The sequence below is a fragment of the Mugil cephalus genome, chromosome 15 (assembly GCF_022458985.1).
Source record: "Mugil cephalus isolate CIBA_MC_2020 chromosome 15, CIBA_Mcephalus_1.1, whole genome shotgun sequence".
In the NCBI taxonomy this organism is placed as follows: domain Eukaryota; kingdom Metazoa; phylum Chordata; class Actinopteri; order Mugiliformes; family Mugilidae; genus Mugil; species Mugil cephalus.
Window position 1 is genome coordinate 5195050 of NC_061784.1, and position 23822 is coordinate 5218871.

General features: G+C 41.4%; 2 protein-coding genes across 2 annotated transcripts; both read right to left on the reverse strand.

The window, feature by feature from the left end:
* Positions 1-771: 771 nt before the first annotated feature.
* pcolcea (procollagen C-endopeptidase enhancer a) lies at positions 772-6435 on the reverse strand. Its single transcript, XM_047607734.1, has 9 exons — positions 6243-6435; positions 3771-3879; positions 3431-3689; positions 2278-2402; positions 2049-2185; positions 1620-1966; positions 1460-1537; positions 1207-1377; positions 772-1117 (listed from the first exon to the last, which is right to left on the reverse strand). Exons 1-9 carry the CDS (start codon positions 6323-6325, stop codon positions 987-989), a joined length of 1440 nt encoding a protein of 479 aa, XP_047463690.1. The 5' UTR covers positions 6326-6435; the 3' UTR covers positions 772-986.
* A 4097-nt stretch (positions 6436-10532) lies between these two features.
* Positions 10533-22099, reverse strand: vamp2 (vesicle-associated membrane protein 2). Its single transcript, XM_047606450.1, has 5 exons — positions 21637-22099; positions 16407-16509; positions 16029-16187; positions 15668-15719; positions 10533-15484 (listed from the first exon to the last, which is right to left on the reverse strand). Coding segments are annotated over exons 1-5 (333 nt in total). The 5' UTR covers positions 21639-22099; the 3' UTR covers positions 10533-15467.
* Positions 22100-23822: the final 1723 nt, after the last annotated feature.

Sequence of the window (23822 nt, forward strand, 5' to 3'; positions counted from 1 at the left end):
ATGTGGAGGCTGTGTCCTTTATAAATGTAGTCAAATAAGAGCATTGTGAAGTTGAAGTAATCAGCATTAAGTTACTCAAATGTGTTCAAATTCATTAATCTCTGAGTAAATTCCACTAAGACACACACATTTTTTTAAAAAAAAAAATTTTTGTTGTTGTTTTAAAAATTATTTTTACCCAGAATTTCCCCCCACAATTTTAAATGTATTTAATTACACGTTAACATGAATCCAACATACTTTAGTAAGGGGATAAATGGAGGCAGAAAAGGTTACAGTTTCTCACAGAGCACATGTCTGAGGGCATCTAGCAAAAGTATGAAGCTACTCCTGTCACTCAGGAAATACACAATTACAGTAGTGTTGGTGATGTCATATTGTCATCTTATCTGCAAGACCAGACAAAAAAATACTACTAATAAAAAAAAAACTTAAAATATCAACACAACTTGGTGTCATAGTTTGCCTTGCAATTATCAGTCAATGCCATCAAAAGCAAAATTCAGGTCTGAATTCATTTTTTTTTGTTTGTTTTTTGTTTTGTCAGTTTCGACAACACAACACAAACATTAATTTATTTAAGAAGGATATATATTATATATTCTGTTTAAGACTAAGTAATTACAGTTCAAGTGATGATTTAGAAGTTTGACACCAGTTGTTTAGTCAGAGTGCTATTACCCGTTGAATCCGCTGGGTGGAGCCAGAGGCATATCTCCAACATTAGACTCACCGTTAGAGCAACAGTATAATGATTTAACAGCCAGACCATTTTAAAGAGATATATAACCTTTATTCATATATAAATTACAAACATAAGGTTTGGCCGGTGTTTGAATAAATCAATGTGTTTGTAATCCTCTAAGATGCGGTATAAAAATGAAGTTATGTTTTTGTGACATTAATCAGTGATTCACATTACAATGTGTGGATTTTTGGAGGTTGCTATGTGCTCTGAATTCCTTGGCTTGGACAAATGTGTGAGGTTAACAGGGTTGGTTGTTGATATTCATTAATAACCTTTGGTGTTGGGCTTTGTATGGAGCTGTGAATGCACCGGGCTCGAGGGTACCACGTCCGTCTTCATCCACTTGACCCATGATTATGTAGTTGGCGCCTGTTTGAAAGGAAAATGAATGACAGAGCGATTATTTAGGGTTAAAAATTAAGTGCCAGTGGACCGTGGAGTGCGTTGCGAGTTCCTACCTCTGCGGAGCAATGGGCACTTCTTGCACTGTGACACCAGCTTCACCGACATGGTCTCTCCAACCTGTGTGATGGTTAGCCGGCCTGCCTTGTAGGTCTTAATGAGGGAGATGCCAATGTGGAGAGTGCCTCTGGGACCAGGGCTGAAGGAGGACACCTTCCCCGTTAGCACTGGAAAAAGGAAGGCTCAGTCAGAAGACGACATCCAATTGAATACTTCTGTGAGTCTGTGTGTTAACAGCAGGACACTTACCAAATTCACTTGCACAGAAACTGGACTTGATGGTTCCTTCTTTTTTACAGGCCTTGGCGCACAGTGGATTTTGAGGGACTAGAAGCATAAAGAGCATACAACAGGTGCATTAGAGCCTGCGTATGAATCTTCTGACTCACGTGCCCACACCTTCACTCACCAGGCCTCCTTCCGCTTGGAGTTGCTACATGTGGCGTCCTGTTCTGGTTTGTGGACCCCTGTCTGCGGTTTCCATTGACCTTGACTTTGCTGGTCGGCTTAGGAGGAGGTGGCACGTTTTTGGTGGTGGTGGTCATGGGCGCCTGTGTAGTGGTGGGTGGACGTTTAGGCGCAGCGGGTTTGACTGCAGGTTTTGATGGGACTGATCTCGTACCGGCTCCAGAGCTGACCCTTGGAAACTGAGAGCCGCGAGGGGCGCTGGTGTAGTGGGCGAGGAATCCATCAGACGTCACACTGAGGTCAGACACAAACTGGACCAGCAGCACGTTGCCAGTTGTAACAATAGGTCTTAACAAAGAGGCAAGGAAAGGACAAGGTTTAACAAAGAGTTGTCTTAGAATTCCTCAAAATAAAAGTATCTGTCACTTACTCTGGAGCCTGGTCGCCACAGTATTTTCCAATGAGGCGTGAATCATCTCTCTCTCCACCATTAAAGAATGCCACGTAGTCAAACCGACAATAAGTGTCAGCCTCCAACACAAACTTATCAAAATTCACCTGGATCACCTGGTGGTCAGACAGTATTGGAAACATAAGTTTGAGTGGTCTCGTGAAGGAGAAATACTTGTTTGCATGTTGCTAGTGAACGGGCAACCAACCTTATCAGGCTCCACAGTGATTAGCCAGGAGCAGCTCACTCCCGCTGGGTATTTCTTGTCAGGCCAGTTGGGCGTCATGATCTCACCCTGGGCTTTTGTTATCTTCCCCCCACAGAACTGTTGGTCTGAAAAAAATCACACCGACTCCATGAGGGGAACAAACGGAGAAAATCTCTAACAGATGTATGTAAGGGTCCAGGTTCATTCTTTAACTTAACTCTCCTTTTTTTCTGGATGAACTTTTGACTTGACTTAGTCCCTTGTTGAACATTATGTTACATGAATGATGCTTATCTGGAATATCAAAGTCTTAGTTGCAATCCTTTCTCTAGCCTATTGGCAGCACATAAATACTACAAACTCACTTTGTTTTCAATCTTTAACATTTTTCAGGCACTTTATATTTTTATTATAAATCCCTGGAGGGATGGTAGGAAATGTGGTTAAAGAGAGAGTTGGAACAATAACAGAAGCGGGCAGAAGAAGGAACATGTTTAAAAGTTATGCAATATTATAAAATAAGCAGAGTTGTTGGTGTTCTTCATGCAGCCAAACCATGTGCAGCTCGAGAGGCTCTGGCGAACTTTAAATCTACCGAATCCTTTTCATCAGAGTTTACTGATGAGGTTAATTAAGTTAAACAAACAAAAACAACAGAGAGGGCCCTCTGCACGTTGCTTTGGGTAGTTAGCTCCACCCTTCTCCCCCTACTACAGCCCTGTGAACCTATGTGAAATTATAACTTCGTTATGCCATTAATAATGCTTGTTTATAAAGTTAGACTTTGGTCAAGAGCTTCTGCTGTACTCTTCCAAATGCTAAGTGTTCATATTATTCAAACTGTATAGTCAGAGGGTTATGAGATTAGCTGAAAGAAAAGGTCATGAAAAGTCATACTGTGAAATAAAATTCAGAACTGAGAAATAATTTAAAGTAGGAAATACTAATGATTTTGGACTCCTGCTTCCATTGTCAAGACATTGATTGTTAATTGGTCTGATACTTCAAGCAGAATTACCTTTTTTTTAGAACCTGAAAGTTATTGTAATCTATAGCTTCTAACTGATATGTGAAACCTTGATAAATTGTTAATTAGATCAGAATTTTGTGAAGATATTTTACACAAGATTGACTCCAAAATGTGACCACATACCATCTACATAGGGTTTGGTCCCGCTGAAATAGGCCACAAATCCCCTACTATGCGTCTCTCCGTCAGTCACCATCTCCAGCATCATGGTGTTTGTGGTGGAAATGAGATTGCCGGGACGGAAAGTTCCACAAAAGCGACCCAGTTTCTGCACCAAATTGGAATTGCCGTTGTAGACATCCAGATAGTCGTAGCGACACTGTGAGTCAGCCTCCAGGTCAAAAATGCGGAAGGAGAGCGTGACCACATTCCCCTCTGGGACCTGGAAACAGAGGGATCATCTAAGAGTCACACAGTGGAAGGATGAGGGAGGGAGGGCTAAACCACTGGGATGGTGACTCACAGTTATGCGCCAGGTGCATTTGCTGTTGGGTTTGTAGTAGCTCGGGAAGCCTTCACTGCCAACGAAGCCTGAGTCTGCAACCAAGTCTCCTCCACAGTTGAACACAGGCCTGTGAAGAAGGAGACAGAGCATTTTACGTAAGGCCATGAGACTCCACTGAGACTCTTTCATTTTCCATTTTTCTTTGTGTTTTTTTTTTTCAGTTTCCACAGATCCAGCAACCTTGATGGACTTTACATCTGTCTGCTAACTCAGACTGCTCTTGGCCATGGGGGTATGAAGACAGTTACTAGGAGAACTGAGTGCTCAGTAAGTAAACACGAAACTTCATTATGTGACCATTAAACCAGTTATTAGCCTTTTAATGCTACTGTCTTAAGTCTTGGATTTTATTATTTTCCTAATTAAAGTCTGCAGTTACTTAAAACCAAAGTGGGGAATAAAGAACAATAAACAAACCACCATCAAGTCGAGCACTAAGCTAATTCGATAAAGCTGATTTATTTTGACAGACCATTGTTTACCCATGTTCATCCACCATGTTGTAATGCAGGCTCAAAATTGATCTGTGGTTTCACCTCATTTTAAAAGTAATGTGCTGACACTGTAGCTTATGTATGGAGTCCCAAAGAGTCCAATAGTAAATAAAGACGTTGAGTTAAAACAAGTTGAAACAACACTCGAAAAGGGAAATAACTAATTTCTAAAATCAAAGTCGTCAATGCACTCTTATTTTCAAAGCATTATGTTTGCAGGAGTGCAGGCTAACCATCCAGCCAGGGTTTGGGTTCAGTTGATTGTTGTTAATGTTGGCTTCCTGCTGCTGTTGGATTTGAGAAAAGTTCCTCAAAACAAAATTAAAACATGTCTGCATGTGGTTAATTGTAGATATATAAGTTATTCTTGAAACCACACATTATTGAAATAACTGTACATACGGAAGTTTGAGGTCTTGCCAGGTCTATGTGCAGAGCAGTAATACAGTAGAACTAACATCATGTCCACATGTCATGTGTCAACAGCTGTAGAGATCAATTGGATACAGTGGCTGTATAGGATATTATTTGTATCCCAAATGACGTCAGTGGTCATTTGCATATGGAGCTCAGCGCTGAAATCAGATCTCCAGTGTTGACTGGGGACACATGTGGAGACACATTTTGAGGCCAGATGTGAACACAGGTACAGATACAGACTTAAATGCTATCGACTGTGAGATTGACTGTTATCTTCAAAGTGACTTAGTGTTTGCTCTAGCCAAGAGAAACTAACTGACTAATTTTGGTAGGAGTCGATAAGATAATGAAAACAGGCATTATTAAATAATTAAACTTTAGAAAAAGGACCAAACTCTTCCATGACTGTGAGGGGACCTCACTGCTGAGTCTAAATCTTGTCCCTTTGAGTTTAAACAAAGTGACATGTCACAGTTTGCTGCATGTTTTTAATTTATCTTTTTATGCTGCCAATAAACATGAAAAACTATTATTAAACTACACGACATTCTGCAAAAAAAGTAATTTTGGACAAGCACAAGGGAACGAAAATGTACAAGAACTGCTCACTTCTTTAGAGTCATAAAACTTAAGAACAAAATAGAGCTGCGTCTCTTTTACTGAAACAGCTGAAATGCACATTTTACAGCGACCTCATTCTTGTGTTGTGTCAATCCATGTAATAAACTCTCTTGCTTTCCAGAAACTCACAGAGCTCTCTGAATGTCTGAGCTCATTTCACAGAAGCGAAAAATTTCCTATTTGTAGTTGCCAGCAGTAATACACAAGACCCATTTCTACAGGGTCTTGTGAGGTCAGAAGAATATTTTTTTATGAATGCACTACTTTTGAGAGGGCCTTTCACAGGCTGTTAGTGGTGTGGAGCCATTTGGCTCACCTTCAAAACAAATGTTCACGACATTTTTACAGATGTTAGAAACAGTTGTCTTCAATTTGTCTGCTTCGAGGAAGTAAACACATGGTTGGAAGAGAAAAAAAGTAAGATAAACAAAATTTGATGCAATGGAAAAATAGGTTCTTCCACAGCTCAGACAGCAGAACCCCAGCAAAGTCAGACGGCTCCTGAAGCCAAAATGTCCAGGCACCGGAGCCAAGTTTCTCTGACTCGACCCCACAGGCAGAACCGAAAGCACTAACATCTGTGGCAGTTCAGCCACTGCAGACTCAGCGCGTCTCACATCAGGAGCCAAAAACCAACAGGACAACTCTGTGCCCAATCAAACGGTGGACTGGAAAGAATGCACTTACACAGACAAGAAAGAATTCAAATTTGGACAGTAAAGACTTTTCCTTTTTTTTTATCCTTTAGCTACGTGCTCATGTAAACTCTGTATTAAAGAATATCCACTCTCAAAGCCTCACTTGATCACACAATGAAGCCTACAACGAATTTCTAGAATGACAGATTCTACTCAAATGCTTTCAAAGACCCATGTGGCACAAACTGTGACCTTACCTGTTCGTCTGCTGAGCCCTCGTCCATCCTAAACCCAGACACAGGACCAAGGAGACACCCAAGATGCAGCCCACACGCATCATGATGCAACAAACAAAGCAAGGCAGACTGTTGCAGAAAAGGGAGACGGCTACAGGAGGTAAGAGGTGAAAGACTGAGGGGAGGAGGAGCAGGAGGTTTGCTTGAGATGGGCGGAGAGAATGAATGAGTGGGAAGGAGTCGAGGCCGAGGAGGGGGGTCAAGAATGGATAAAGAGAGGGACGAAGATGCTGAAAGGACGACAGTGGTGAGAAAGAGTCGCGGGGGTGGGGGGTGTGGTGTGACGTGAGTGGGGAGGGAGGAGAAGGCTCTAATTAGAGCCAGATGTTTCCTCTGGAGTAGCCCTGGTTTCGGTAGAGCAGAGGTGGCATCTAGGAAAAAAGGGCAGAGGGCAATAGGATCAGAGGTTCAGCACTGAGTGTATCCTCTTACAGTTAAATTCTCTTGTTCTTACAACCACACATTAAAGGCCCTTTGAGATTTCTGAATGGATGGCCGCCGATTCCATTAACTCCTCTGCAACCTGTGGAGCGTTAGAGAGGGTGCACAGGTGGAGCTACAGCCTGGGGCTGTATAGGAGTGAACGAAAAGGACCATAAATCTACATTCCACAGCAGGCCAGACCTTCAATTTACTAAATACAATGTTTTTCTTAATAAATCCTTTAACTTCAGCCATCAAAATACACACAGGCTCCAAAATGACCCATAAATTATTGTAAAACCAACTCTTATATCCCTCTTATAACCAACACCGTATATCCCTAAGACCCAGGAGCTCCTTTGGCTCCATTCAAGTCAGCGAGTGTCTATGTGCCCCCACAATCCACCAAGGCAAGAATAACACTCAGGAGGGGGGGAGTATTCTTTCTCTGCTGAGATTTGGGGATGAGCCAACCCTCTGGCCGGCATTGCTGAGGCCTGTGGAGGGGATGCTCGCTCATTAATGCCATAAAATGTGACACTTTAACAAACTGCAGAGGTGAAACACCTTAATCAAAGAGTGCAGCGAGCAGGATGGACGGCCTGTAAAAGCACAAAGACACAGTGATTCCAGCTGCGTAAACTCTTTCCGTGAGATATTATTTACTTAAATCCTCATTTAGGACTTGCTTGCAATTCCCAGCAAGGTTGAAAATGATTTAGTGTCCCTGATAAAAAAAAAACAAGTGTGTGAAGTTTTGCTGAATGATGTGGAGAAGTGAACATACCCTGATCCTGCTGTGCTGTTTTTGTGTTACTGTCCTGATAAGAATCAGCAAGAGCAGGAATGCATTGACTAGCAGTAGTCCGCTTGAGGCCATACAGCATCTGAAGTGTTGCTCCCAACTGTTTAGGCTTCTGCCTTGGTGTGTGGGAGCAACAGTGACCTTTACACTTGGCAGTAATGCAGGCTAAGAGTTTAGGTTTCTGCAATAACTTCTGATGAATCCTTCAGACTGGACCCACATTCCTGTTGGGAAGTCTGAGGGAATAGCAGTGGGGGAGTGGAGATGACTGTTGCGGAGGGGCTGGTGTTGTGCAGGAGAGGAGGGGCCCGTTAAATGAGGAAAAATGGAAAACAAACTTAAAACGATCTGACAGTAAGGCAGTCCAACAAAATGAAAAATTGGTTTTGAATGCACCCCGGAGTTAGGTCACGTCCGTGCCTCCCAGAGCCGACACATTTCTGTTATTACTCCACATTCCCTTTGCAAATCACTCCTACGTCTCAGTGGACCTCTCTGATTTATGGAAACACAATTCCCATAGACACTTCACTGGAGAGGTGGAAAACCGAATGGAAATGAATAGGTGCTGCAGTGCGCGCGCACATCTGCGTAGGTGACGGATCCAAGCAATCAAAGGCCCATCTATTCTCTGTAATTGTGGTTCCTCTCAGATTCTTCCTCCGCAGTTCAAAAAAAGCTCTTTCATTTGTGCAGCGCGGTACAGTCGGCCAAATTTCTTGTGATCTCAGCAATAAGTAGAAACGCAGGCAGAGAGGTGAGGATTTGACCAGACAGGATGGTTTCCGGATTCAGTGCATTCAGTTAAAAGACAAATATGCAAAAAAAAAAAAACTTGGAACCTAACCTGGCATTAACAGGGTGTCACAGTGACGGCTAATCTACTGACAATACTAACAATCTCTGAAACAAAGCAGAGAGGATCACACCTAATGCTGTGAGCCTCCCCTTTCTTTTCATGGCAGCTGCTCAGGAGACACATCATCATTCGACTGTACTTCCAAGACAAAGTAATGGCAATATCATACCTAGAAAAAGTAATATCTATTTCACAGTGGAAACAGAAAAAAATAAAACCCCCCACAGACTAATTTTTAGGCTCGAAATGTCAAACATCCTGCGAGTCATGCTTGTTGACTTCGGGTGAGTAGTAGGGCAGACAATTACGGTGGATGTAATGGTCTAGCTGTTCCAGATGTTGCTTGCGGTTTTTAAAGCAGCAACATGTAAATATAGACGAAGCCTCTCCCACTGTATCTGCCACACACTGACCTACTTCTTTAATCGGTGGACATGATAATCATTAGCGCACATGTACACAGTATTTTCTTTTCGCTAAAAGTGAAAACTACAGCCTTTGGGTTAAAGTGATTTCTTCGGTCATAGTCATAGCTGGTAAAGGGATATGACATGCTGCTGAGTCATGAACATTCCTTCTGAAGACTGGCCGTCAGTTTAGTCTCGTCTGAACCAGAAGCTGTTATGGCGACACCCGGTGGTGAAAAGTTGAAGGTGCGACTTGGCCGGTGGAGCTGTTTGACGGTCTGCTTGGCTTCGTGACTCCTTGTTTATTTGGTTCTTCTGCAGACTTTGTATCTCTGGATTTTAGAGCAACGGTTTTGCGTCGGTTAATAGAAACGTGTTGTCTTAACAGACCGTCGCATTTTCACGGTGATCATAGCTTATTATTGGTTTCGGCTAATCTCCTGTTGGACCGCAGTCCTCCGGTCTGCTCCGGACCACGGGATGTGAAGCTGGCGCAGCCATTGGTTCGTTCATTAAGTCAAAAAGATTGAAAATGAGAGGGACGTCAGTTTGTGTTGCGAACTAACAATGCGCGGAATTGTCTCTTACAATCCCTGCATTTTAAGGCTCGACAGGCGGAAAGGAGCATGGTATACAAGACACGTCTGCCTGAAGATGGAAAGATAAAGCCAGAGAAGAGAGCGAAAGGAGAACACGAAATGAACGACTGGGTTATTTTATTTATTCTAATTCTCAAATTTATTTCTTTTTTCCCCACTGACGTCTGTAATTGAGTTATTGGAGGTCTGCTGCAAATTATTGTATGTCAACAGTGGTTTCCCTACAGTGTTTTTAATAAGTTTTGAATGAGTCGCTGTGGCAGAAACAGGAATTTGCACAAACGGTCACAGATTTGTTGTGACAGCTGTGTCCCAAGACTTGTAACTATTATATGCCAGTAAAGCACATCAGCTGGCAATATTTGTTAAACATTGTGGCTCTTTTTACGGAAGCCTCTTCTCTCGCAGACATTGCAGATGTGACCATGTGACACGAAGACACTCGCCATTTGAGTGAAACCGTCTGGTTTAGTTAACTGGTGTGAATTTGTGCGGCTTTATTACCGTCTCTTCCACAACGTTATGTTTCTTCATTCTCTCTAAGCGTAGGTCTTCAACGGGAGATCCGCGACCCCTAGGGGGTCCGCGGAGGAACTGCAAGGGAGGTTGCAAAATGGTTGATTAGACATTTTTATATATTTTTTAAATTTCTCCCCCCAAAATTAAATTTCTTCAAATTCTTAAATATTCTTAAATACACATTAACATGAATCAAGCATATTTTAGTAAAGGGATAAGGGATAGCTTAAAACCAAATGCAAAATGGTAATAATCTATATTTATAAACAGCACTAGGCCGAGTTTAATATAGAACACATATAGTAGGTAGGTAGGGGGTCCCCACTTAATCTGTCCATCAATTTGGGGGTCCTTGGCCTGAAAACCGTTGAAGACCCCTACTCTAAAGTGTTTTAAGAGCAGATAGATGTGACATATTGCGTTTCTGTGTTTCAGTGTGTGGCCTTACATGGTTTGAGTGTGTGTGTGTGTGTGTGTGTGTCAGTCTGTGAGAGTTTTGGTGTGAGCTTAGGGTGTAGAGGCTAATGACAGACTGAACAAGACTCTGGACAAATGCAGAAATGTGCACTTTTATGGCTCCAGGTCTCTCTTTTTTTCTTTTTTTTTTGGCACACTTGCACATACAGTAATAAGGATGAATTAAGGAAAGAGGTTTCTCTTTGTATTGGTAATAAATTTATGCTTATTCATACAGGTCAGATAAGGTCCCAGAATTGCAGTCAAAATTGCATTTTCCCATTGGTTGCACACCCACAAAAGCACATGAAGCACACACAAAAGTACAAGTTGTCATAGTTACTGTTTTTCCAATATACATATATTTCATGATGTTCATCAATATAATAAGACATTGATAGATTTACACTACAATTATTTTATGTACTTTAGTTTTTCATTCAGTCTCCTCTCCTTTACGCTGAGTCAACCACGTTTAGTTTCTAATCCCATACCAAATGACAGCACAATAAAATCTATCAATAAATAAAAGCCATAAGACAAAAAAAACAAAAAACAAAACCAAATAAAACTGAGCACATTGCCTGTGATCCTCCAGGCCTGTCCCTCCTGTAAGGCCAGAAGACCGGGGGCAATGTGAGCCATCATCCAAGAGACCCCACTCCCAAAGAGAAATCAAACGTCTTTGCTCAAAAATAAACAGATTTAAACAAAAAATAGATCTTGTAGATACAAACGGCCATCTGATGTAAACTCTAGCATCATTCTAGAAGCTCTCTGGACAATTGAAGGTAAAAATACTTTTTTTTCCCATTGACTTCCCATTTTCTTCATCATTACTCATCAGTGCTGACACACAAACAATTCAGTGACATCTGGGGTTATTACTAAACTGATGCAAAATAAAACAATATTTGGTTCAAAAATAAAACATGTTAACATAAGCAGAACGACGTACATTTATAGTCATCCAGAGAACATTCAGAGACTCAAAAGGTTCCCTCCTGTTGCTGCGTTCATATCTTTTGAGGCTAGTATTTTGGGAACATTCTGTACATACGTGACACCTTCTTGAAAAGTTTTGGATCTCGGTCTCTTTCTTTCGGGGTTGTTTCCTCACTGGTGTGAATTAAGAGTTACAGTTCAAACCCAGAGAAGGATTTGAAAACTTTTTTTCGCCCCTAAATGACCTGAACGCAGCGCTGAGATCACTGAACAGTTCTCGAGACTGACGTAAGACAATATTCTCCTTCAAACTGTGTTCCCATCCCACCGAAACGAATCACAACAGAAAAAGTGCCACGGTGTTAAAATATATGCACACTTCTTTTCATACAGACAACAAAGCAAAGGGGGGGAAAGAGAGCACTCACTTCATTCTCACTATTGTGACCAAACTGGTTGAGCACTCACAGGACAACAGTTGGACTCATGGATAACACAGAAGTCCTACCCCAATCAGTAGCGTTATTTCACTTCAGTCCACTGTGTGGTTAACTCCTGTAAGATGGCTGAAAGGACCACATTTGTAACCCCATAATGATATTTCTATTGCCAGAAAAGACCAATTTTATAGAATGCTAATATAGTTTTTGTCCTCATATATATTTTGGTAAATTGCTAATACCTTAAACCTGAGGATATAGGACCCCCTACCCCCCAAAACACCCCCATATAACAACACCAAACAATGCAGAGATATTTTTTTCTTTTTTTTTCTTTTTTTTCTTTTTTACAAGGTTTTCCTTGGTTATGTCTAACATCTATAGTTAGTTGATATTTCAAACTTGGCAGCACTATGGAGACAGAGGAAAAAAAAGAAGAATACTTGTGCTATAATTAGTTATAGGATCATGTGTCTAAAAACTCGTCACGGATCAAAGAAGCTCTTCAGACCTGGATACACATGATAGGGGAGACTTGTGTTTGAGTTTTGAAGCATGCGGTCCCCATGTTCCGGTTTAACTTGCATATGTTAGAATGGCACACTCACAAGCCAAACTGACACGCCATGTAAACAGCGCGCAAGAGTTAAAGAGTTAAAAGGTCCCACAGATAGGGTAAGGGTGTAAGCTATTTAAAACAGACCAGGACAGTTCCGATAACCTGTTTCTCTCTGCTTGTTTTTGATGGCAATTGGCAGCGTAAGCGTGGAAATCTGGTCTTTGGTAATCTTCTGCGCTTTATTCTTGCTCCAGTTTGGAGAGAGAGAGAAAAAAATTGTATTGGGAATCGAGGAGGAGTGGGCTAGAAAGGGTTGGGGTCCTTCCTAATGGAACCAGCCAGCAGATCTGTACCCTCTCTGCTTCTCTGTACTTCAGTTCAAGGAAACAAAGTGCCCTCACTCAGAGATTTAAGCGGCCTAATCTGTCAGGATAAACTGGGGATATTCCCAAGACAGAGCTATTCTAACACACACACACACACGCGCACTCACGTTCATGCACCTGTGCACACGCAGACGCACTCACACACTGTAGGAATCTGAATCAGTGAGTTGAGCAAAAAGGGGGGCATGGTCTACTCAGCTGGAAGAGGACGTAAAAAGTTGAAAAGAGACAAGGCTACTAAGGCTTTACACACACTTGTTGAGAAATATTGTAGTTCCTACCGTTTGAAGGACAGATTTATACATTTTAGGATCGTTAACAGTGGCAGTAAAGCACGAGCTGAGTAGCTTTCTATTAACGCAGGCCTGCATGCTTAGAAACCCTCCACTTCACCAAATTCAGACTGAGTAACAGCTGCAACTATTTCAGAGCGTGGACTCACCGCAACCACAGGAAACACTGTGGAAGTAGTTGTTTCCTGTGGCTGAAAGCAAAATGCTTTCGAATCCCCCTCAAGTGCCTTTCAGTGTTCACAGGAATTTCAGATTACTGCCTTCTCAAGCTCATATATACAAGGCCTTAGTTTGACACAGCGTCTGAAGATTTCAAAATCAAGTGTCGTATCACCCTGCTCTCCTGCTCATGAAGTAGCACACACCGGAGTAGATGCCAAAAAACCTTAAGAGAATAGTTCAAGACCAAACCAGTGAGGGCACCAATGAAAGAAAAAACAACAGAAGCCTCTCCCTTGATGCTTGGCAGTGTATAACGCACAGAGCTGAATTACAAAAAACACACCAGACGGAGGTAAAGAGGAGCTCACTGCAGTTGGCAGCAAATGGTACTGATTGCACACTCCCTCTTTACCTGTCTGTTTCACACAAAAATATACTATAATAAAAAATAGAATCTATTGTATTTAAAAAAGAAAAAAGGCCTTAACTATAGGGAGAATCACTGAGACAGAACCAGCGCACTAGCAAAACACTCGTCTTAGGAATGCTACTCTTCTCACTCCTCATGAAATTTGACTGTAAATTTCTGAGCCTACCGCAAAGTTAGCAAACTGCTGAACTAATATTCGACTGCGAATTAGACGTTTTCCTCATCAGCCACTGTCCCAGTTCCTAGATCTGCAAAGGCTGAATTGTCTCTTGTGTAAATGTGCTCTTCATGTGGAGAGGTTTTGCTGCACCAGGATCTCCTATGGTTGGCCAGGCTAAAGGACCAGCCGAGACAGCGCCATCAAAAACAAGGTTGTTTGTGCATTTTAAACAGATTCCTTTTCTGCAGTCGACCACGCCCTCCACACGGAATAAAAGTGCGAGGGTATGTTTGACCGGAAGTAATCGACAGTAACAAAAAGACTGAAGACTAAGGCTTTTCAGTGTCTACTTAGGGGATGGGCTGGCAAGAATTAAACTTTGCTTCGTGGAAATCACCAATTAATGCAACGGTACCATGTTATCCCCTGGAATTAGAATAGTATTTTTAAGCCCAAATCCACAGTTTGACATGAACACATCTGCACAGTATATTGTAAGTGTAATGTTAAGATATTGTCACCACTATCACGAAAGAAAATAATTTGGACAGATTAAAAGTCTAATCCTGTCTATCCAAAATGTACCCTTACAACTATTAACTATTTTCTCCTATGGTTTGCATGACTGACGTTTTCACAAGTTTCATCGCATGTATTTTTTTTTTTAAAGATACTTACACTTACATGTGCTACAGTAAGAGCATTTGCACTAGACTGCAATGAAGGAATGTTTTCGAAATAAGACACTACGTAATATTTAAATAAAAAAGAAACATCTACAGACATTGGTCCAACTGTACTATGGCAGTTTTGAAATTATCAGAGAAAACTGAGGTGTCCGAGCATGCCAAGTTATTAAAAAAGAGAAATGACAGAGAAGGGGAGGATGAGATGGAAAGGACTGAAAATGATAATTACTAGAGGTGCGTTTCACAATCCATGCATCATTTGTACGTTTGATCAATATCAGTGAGCTTTAACTCTTTTTGTTGATGGCATCAAGTTATAAAAATACGGATCTGAACTAAGAGTAACTTGGGGAATGTTTAAGAGCAGTTGAGTCTGTGGGACAGCTCCAATTTCTGTAACTTGATAACACAATTTTCACATCCAGACTGCCTTAGTGGATACGAGTAAGACAGAAAGATGAAAATCTATCGGTAATTCCAATAGTCAAATGGAGATTGTGCAAAAATACACCAAAAACGAGAGAAGAAGCAGGGGACAGACGGATGATGAGAACATGCAAGATACACACTTGGATTAATAGGCAGTAGTTAACGCTGAAGCATACGTAAAATAAATACAAAAAATAAAAAGTACAAAATGCACACACACACACGCGCACACATCTACAAAACAGTATATATCAGAATAAAACTCTACAAAGAACTATATATATATCAGTTATGTAACAATTATCGCCAATTGTTGTTTCCTTTTCCGCGGTTGCATCGTCACAAGTGTTTGGTTCTCAGAATGGCAGGTTAGAAAAGCCAAGAGTACCCAGAAAGGAGACAGGGCCACACACTCACAGGACAAATATTGACAGGGGTCCAGAGGCGAGGTGGTGGAAGTGGGGGAGCCACGGGGCCCTGAAGGGTTTAGGGGTGTTATATCGAGGCTAATCGGGGAGGTATACATATAATAAATGAATCATCTGTGGTTAATTTTGTCATCAATTTGAGGGTTTTTTTCTGTAGCAAGGAAGTTGAGATCAGACTGGGGTAGGAGCAACTCTTCTTAGGTGCTGAAGTACACTGTAGACAGAGAGAGAAGAGGAACGGTGAGTCTAAGACACGATCTCAAACGTCATTGCATGTGACAGTGAAAACTGACAAATGGAAAAAAAAAAGCAGTTCAACTGTTACGTGTCGGAAATGAGTGTTCTTGTGTTAACAGCGTCAAGTCCATGTGCACAAGGAAGTACAAAGGGTTCTTACCAATAATGACGATGAGGACGATCACACATATCACACCCAGGATAATCATCATCTGGAGTCAGAAAGAGAATAGTCATTAGAAAAACTGTAATTTCAAAAAAGCTCAAAAATATTAACCAAAGGCAATCTTAGACTTGTATATCCCACACAAGGTCTGCCTTTCTTTCCAAATTTCTATGAAACAAACGACCCCTGCCTTGCAGATATCCTACACAGCAGAACTTACGACCAGAAACTGACAGCTGTAATTGGCTTCCCATTCCTGGAGGCTTTCTTTTTTGTTTAGTTTTTCTGTAAACATGGCACTCCAAGACCGACACAAACATTTGCTTTCCGAGTGAGTCTGTCTGCTTGCCCTCACCTTGGCATTCTTCCACCAGTATTTATTCTTCAGTTTTGCAGCGCTGGTCTCAAACTGAGAGGCTCCAGCCTGCAGGGCATCGGCCCTGTCGTCCAGTTCTGACAGCTTCTGATCACGCTCGAGAACCTTGTCCACGTTTACACGCATGATATCCACCACCTGGGGAAAGACGGGGACATGTAGAGTAAGCAGCTATCGAGATGAGGATGATTGTCTGTGGGAGTGTGACAGGATGGAGAAGGGCTGCTAAATATGGACAGTGTATGAACGTTTTTCATTAGTTTTTATGTCATGTTATGACTCCAGGATATTAAAGAGTTCTCTGTGTGTGTGTAGTATGTGAGAAGGCAGGAAGACTTGACTTAGCAGCGTACTCACCTCATCCACCTGTGCCTGTGTCTGCTGCAGACGGCGGTTGCTGGTGAGGTTGGGAGGGGGCTGATTCCCTCCCTCTGGTGCGGGGGCTCCAGCTGGGGCAGACCTGATGATAAAAAAATAAATAAAAGGATTTAAATACCATCCTCTAGTAACATGTTAACGTGTGAATCTGAGACAAATCAGATTCATTTTGTCTCACTTTAACGCAGAGCTCAAGCATCTTGGATGGTTCCATCCCACTCTTGCACTGCGTAACATTTTACTACCACACAATATGTAACTGACAAAATGGTTCCACAATAAGGACACACAAAATTCAGGGAATTTGCAACATTTTTAATTTGGGATAGTCTTACTTTTCAAATCTATTAGCTGATAATTGATTCAGTTGCCCACAGAGTGTGGACATTTGCTGTGAAGTGGAGCGTGCTGCGATCTTCGACACTGGCAGTGTAAGTGAGACATTTCTGTGACAGGAGGTTATCAGTAGGATGGAAAAATACCTTGCATTTCTATCTTGTATTTCAGATTAAGCCTTCCAAACTTGATAATATTTATCAAGTTTGGAAGGCTTTTAAAGATTAGAAGGCTTCAATGGATCTATGAATAAACAATTGTAAGATAGGCTGATAGAGTTAGTGTCCATCAAAAAAAGAATGGACTCAGCTTCTTAAAAGTCAAGCTGATTTATCATGTCCTTTTGTATTGTCCCCTACAAAGACCTATTCTTTTGGATGCACAATGCACAGATAATGACCGCAGCAAGAGACAGAGAGTTTACGTGACAGAGCCATTTACCACTGAAAACTGAAAGCTAACATAAACGAGAACTCATTTATTCATTTTTTCTATATCTTACTTAAATGCAGCCTTGTTTGTTTGTTTGTAATATTTGTTTCCTATTGCTTCTATTCTTATTTTTATTGTTTTTCTTACATAGTCCTCCCATGTGTGCGCTGTGTGCACTGTCCGTGTGATTGCTGAATGCCTCTGCTGCTGCTAACAATGAGAATTTCCCCATTGTGAGGTGAATAAAGACATTTCTTATCTTATCTTATCTGAACTTTCTCCATCTTATCTTATCTCTCTGCAGCAGGACACACAGGAACCTAAAAAACAATATTTAGGTAATGACTTGTTTTCATTATTTCTTTGTGCTTTTACTTTTTATTTTATTTCTCTGGTTGAATGCTTATCCTGCTAAATCATACATCAGTTGGTGATTGTGTAAAATCCCGCATCAATGAAAGAGAATTAAAGTAAAAAAAAAAAAAATGTAAAATGTCATGCAGACAAGTCAAAAAGATCATACCATCATACACACATTTTTTCTTGAATTAGTAATGCAAATCATGCAAATGTTTTTTTGTTTTGTTTTGTTTTGTTTCAATAAAAATCAGTTCTAAACTGATTGGGATAATAACCAAGGCTTTCTTCAAATAATACATGAGCTTAATTTTGTCTCAACCAAGGAATAGAATTTGCCTTGTTGATGTCAAATGTAGACTCCGTTTATCTCTTTTTTAAACTTGTAGGAGTAAACCAGAAGCTCAGTCGTCACAGACTGGCTACTCTCAGTTATAATGGTGTATCTGTTAGAATGCACTACCCCCCTGTCTGCATGTAAATAATGAATCCTTAGACAGATGATCAATTTACTGCTCTTTGATGCAGTACACTGTGTGTGTGTGTGTGTGTGTGTGTGTGTGTGTGTGTGTGTGTGTGTGTGTGTGTGTGTGTGTGTGTGTGTGTGTTCCTGTGCGTCTGCGTGAGTGTGTGTGTGGCTCTGAAAGATAAAAGATACACAGGATCTATTAATAACAGCTCACGCATAATAAAATAAGATTAAAAGCATCCACTAGCCACAGACATTCACTAGTCTACAGTTAATCTACTACACACAAGTTACCAAACTACCATGAAACCAACCTGGATGTTTCCCAGAAACTTCTAAATAATTTACAAAACTGTATACATACTGGCAACATTATGTCCCTAAATTACAAACTGTTAAAAAAGCTAGGCACAGAAACACAACGGGACACTTGTTACCATTAAATTATACATTACCACTGCTATTCGTGCATATTATGCATAGTGATTACAGAATTGTAACAAAATAGCTATGTATCTGGTGAGGAAACATCTGGAACCTAAAAATAATTAAACCTGCACCGTGTAGTGCTGAAACTGCAACATACTCTACATAAAGTTCAATGACATAAAAGCAACCCAAAAGCAAAGAAATACATTTAAATCTTCACTTCTTTCAATACTTGGCGTGAAATGAGAGATGTACTTCCCTGAACAATTTTACCTATAACACAGTGATTTATTATCTTTGCAGCCAACTGCAACGTCCGAAAATGACAGTTCAAATTGACCCATCATCACTGAGGTGCACAATAAGCAGCAGGTACAATTTTAATCACAAAACCTACAACAGTAAAATGAACATCCTGCCCTCAGGATATTTAACATGAGACATGATTACCTAAATCTTTCTACAACTTGATGTAGCAGAAGATACACTTTAAAAAGAGTAATGAAAAATCATTTAAACGGTTTAAATACGTCTCTGTATCACGTAGGGCAGAGTAGCTGAGCATACCTGATCCAATATGTTTTGTTGCTAACTATCCATTAAAATGAAATTTATTTTCACAAAGGGAATCTGTGATAGCTGTTGAGATAGCAGTCATCCTATGACCAATAAACCTCAGTTGTAACTTAGCTACACCACAAGTGTGAGACAAAACTGTGTGTAAAGGTCACCTTTACACACTCACACATTGCTAATCCTCTAACAACAAATCCTTAAGAATAGTTGACCTGACGGTGCTGGTGGTCCCTCTCAAGTGCCTATTAGCCCTGTAATGGCAATGCCTTATTCTGTGCCTTTAAAGAAGTCTAACTGGAAAACATAGAGTGAAAAGTTTTGTGTGTTTGTGTTTTGTAAGATTTGTTCATTTACTGCTTAAAATTAAATTACATAACATCATTGCCTCCTTTCACTTGTCCGCATGGAGTACCACCACAGTGGTGTAAGTGTGCACAGACTCACATTGTCATCACCTCTGATCTGACACCAGGAAGGAGGTGCTAGTGCACTGACAAAGGGTTCTCACCAGCTTCCCTATCCTGTGAAAACTGTGTTCGATACTGCCTGGTGGGTCAAATGTTTCTCATCTGTGCAACTCTGGAGCATAATCTCTACTGTAAAGTGAAGATGACGAATTGCATCCGAGCCTTAACATGTTTCGCTGATTATGTCACAAGGGACGGCATTAACACCTCCTATCAAAATGATACATTTCCTGATCTGATTCAGTCGATATCGCAAATCAAATAAATACATAAAATTAGACACCGTTGGCCCATGCATTTCACTGCTGGCTGAGTTTGTGCTGTTATTCAGTTTTCTAATCTCATTTTCCAGATCATAAATGGAGAAAACGGCCAAAGGGGAAAAAAGAATAACATAAAGGCAGTCTCCACAGTCCACTGCTAATGTCAGATTTGTTACAAAGACTAAATATATTCAACCTTCTTTTAAGACCGGGCTTAAAAAACAATGTGGACTTGTAGTTTCCAAAGACAGCTACTGCTGCATTGATAGGAAGGGGTTCGGGTGTCTGTGACTAAATGAGAAAGCAAATCAACATTTATACAGTGAACCCTAAAGAAATTAGACAGATAGATGGTAAACTACCTGCCAAAACAATCAAAATCTAAATCAAGTGAGGCCGCAGGTCTGATGGATTTCTGTGTGGGGGGCCACTGTCATGGAAAAGCATGGTGTCTGGTTTTCAGCACTGGAGAGCGACATTTCAGCACCGGACAGCGCCACAGCAGTCCAGACCAGAGAGAGCCTGACCCCAGCCTCTCTGTCTCATTCTGTTTGATGCTGTGGCACTGGATCCCACGCCACTTTCATTTCTGACCATGTCCTGAGACACAGCAGGTCGACACAGTGTTCTGTGAAAGCTCAGGAGGAGCAGGACGGGCCTGTAAATACACCTACAGCCTTCCCACCACACCGAGGGCGGGGAGGTTCCTCAGGGGAGGAGGGTGGATTTTCAAAAAACTTGGATATACCATTGTAAGCAACAATGCAAATTCAACAAACAGAACGCAGATCGCGTGTTAACGGGCACGACGCCGCCGCCGAACAACACGTCGTGCGTTGGCAGCAGGTTATTAAACGTTTTAAGTGCCTGCGATGAGGACACTGACAGACGAGGCTGGCACGGCTAAGTCCGACTCTTTAAATACGTGCATTGTGGAAACACAAAAGGAGGGAGACAAAACGGGAGAGGAAAGACGTTTTACACGGTTCGTTTAGACCGGGGTATGGTGCGATATATAGATGTCCGCCCTCGCACGACAATCGACGACATACAGTCGGAGGCTAGGCTATCCCCACCCCCCCGCTGTAGGCTGCAAATATCACGTAAACCAGGCCCGAAACTAATTCAGACCTCATAGAATTATGGTCTAATGGAAGGTCTGTGGCGTATTCGTCGAATATTGTCGAAGCTGTGAACGTTCAACAGGCTAAATGGACGCCGTGCCCTTGCTCTTTCTAGAATTAGCCTAATCGTCAGCTGCGGTCCAGCGACACAAATATTATCTAAGCCCTGGAAATGTAAAGCAAAGAGGGGGTGAAAGGCTCTGTTTGAGGCATTATTTTTTTTCTTGATACAGTTTTATAATTAGCCCGAGGGTTATCACGCATACACACACGGTGTCCTTTTCAAAAGCAAACCAGTCCAAACTGGAAAATAATACGTGCGTGCTGTCTCAACTGAACCACATCGGACGATAAAAAATGAATAAATAAATGAAAGAGAAAGGAAATGGAAAAATGGAAATATATGACCAACTGGAGGCAGGGGACGAGGCTAATAATACATTTAAAAACAGATAAACCCGATGACTCCGTCTGCTCCAAGGTTAGGCCGACGCGTTACCCTTATCTTCACGTTTGGGTCACATTATAGAACTCGGACAACACTAAAATTAAACGTAACATTGCTATTTAGCACCGATTAACACGACGCCAGTGAAATATCCACAGTATATGATGGGAAAGAGACACGGAGGGCTATTCAGACACCGTAAATTCCAAACAGCCTGCCAACGCGGAGTCGTGAGGACCTAATTTATTAATAAATAAGGATTTGTTTGGGTGGTGGGGAAAAGGGCATTAAAACGGTGTTGTACTTACATTTTCCTGGTTGTATTAGCTGGACAGCTGTGCTGAAATCCGGGCTGGAAATGTTAGCGCGTCCTAAGTGGCTGGCAGATGGATGTGGATTGCCTTCTGCGCTCCTCTCTACCCTCTGGCAGCCTTTGGTTGGTTATTGTGGCGTTTCCCTGCCTGTAGCCTAGGAGGAGCACTGGTTTGGTATCTGCCACTGAAATTTGTCTCCTCGCTATAAAAGCCCTTCTTCTTCTTCCTTTTTTTGTTTAAAAAATATATCTTTTTTCAGCGGCTTTGCGGCACCTGCAGGCTATTAGTGGAGCCTGGCGCTGTCAGGGTCTGTCGGTAATGAAGGAGTAATAAACAGCCGCCTGGATTAAGGGGACAAAGATGGCTCGGTGACGTCAATCGCGGCGAGTTTCATGTTGGAGCGAGAGGCCGGAGACTACACACGAACCGATTTATCGCTCGGGACAGCGCTGTTTTTAACTTGACACGCTTTTAATCGGAGTGCACTCGTGTCTCCTTCACACACGTTTCATTTCACGGGCCAGGCTCGGCTCTAAAGCTCTTCAAAGGGAGCTTGTTTTGACTGTAAGTCTGTGTGTCAACAAAATGGCGTTCATCGAAAGGGGGTGTGGCGAGCAGTGGGAGCCTGTTATCATTTATAGTAAATATGGCAGTAGTTAACCCACCTGGCAGCAGTCTACTAACCCCTAACCTCAGGGAAAACACAGTACACTGTTATTTCACGTTGATATTAATCTGCACCACGCCATGCATGATAGTGTGAATTGTATAGGTAATTCATAGTTACTGTAGCTTTTAGGTTTCCTATGTATCCCATTATGGTGCCATCATGTTTGAGTCAGACCATTTCGATTTGTGCTACACAGACAGGCATAACATTATGAACACTTTCCCGATATTGTGTAGCTCTCCCTTTTGCTTCCAATACAGTTGTGACTCATCAGAGAATGGACGTGGGTCTCCTGAGGGTGTCCTGTGGTGTCTGGAGACATAATGTTGTTAGTGGGGGCCTATGGGTCCTGTGGGTTGAGGGGAGGGGCCTCTGTGGATCATCCCACAGATACTTGATCAGTTCGGGATCTAGTGAATTTGGAGGCCATGTCAACACCTTGTGCTGTTTTTCATGTTTTTTAATTGTTCCTAAACTATTTTTGTGTGTGTTAGGTTACATCCTGCTGGGGATGGCTGCTGCCATCAAGGAGTGTCATTGCTATGGGATGGAGGTGCCTGGTCTGGTCTAGGTGGGTGCTACATGTCTAAGTAACATCCATCATATCCCAATTGGGGAAAACTTTATGTTGGATGTCTTTACTGATATGGACTGGTTAATAATGTTATGCCTGCCAGGCCAGTTTTGTATTTGTAAAGGTTTGTGTATCTCCCCAAATGTGTCAGTTTATTCTGAATATGAATATCTCCAGCGCATATATGCTTGGGCCGTGTAAGGTTAATTTCTAGATTATAACTCTTAACAGAGAACTGGTGAGAATTACATTTGGTATTATAGCGTGTTTTCAGGTGTGACTGGTATCTTAAACCATTTTTGTTTACCAGTTAACCAATAGTCAATATTTCATTTTCAAACCATTTCCAAACCTAGCAGTGATATATTTGTGAATCAAAAATAAGTGTTGTTCCATTTAAAGTATCTGTGAAGATTGAAATTATGTTTGTATACTTGTATCAATAGTTACCCATGCAGAGCAAAATCAAAGCTACAAATTACTAGATGAATCAGAGGATGAATAACACCTTCTTTCTGACAGATTCATTCATTTGCTGACTCTTTGGTTTTCTGAAAGACATGGCCTGAAATCTTTTGAGTCACTAAACCAATAAAAATCTGTACACAAATATTCAGTTGTGTTGATTTCTGTTAGATCCTGAAGAACTCTTGGTAGCAGACACGAGTGTTTTATCTTCAGATATGTTTGCCGGATAAAATAGACAGTAAGTAGAGCATGATTTGACTTTAAGAAACAAGTTTTGTTGATTTACCATAAACCTAAAAATGGCTCATATCATATATGTGGAGGTCAATAGGCCTCAACAGATTTTTAGTTTTTGCCAGTGTCATGTGAAGCAAATCCACGTCAGTATTTTTAAGGATGTGTGAAGGACATTGAAATTTAAATTCTCCTTAAAAAGCAACAACACACCATTCCAACAGAAGTTTGCAC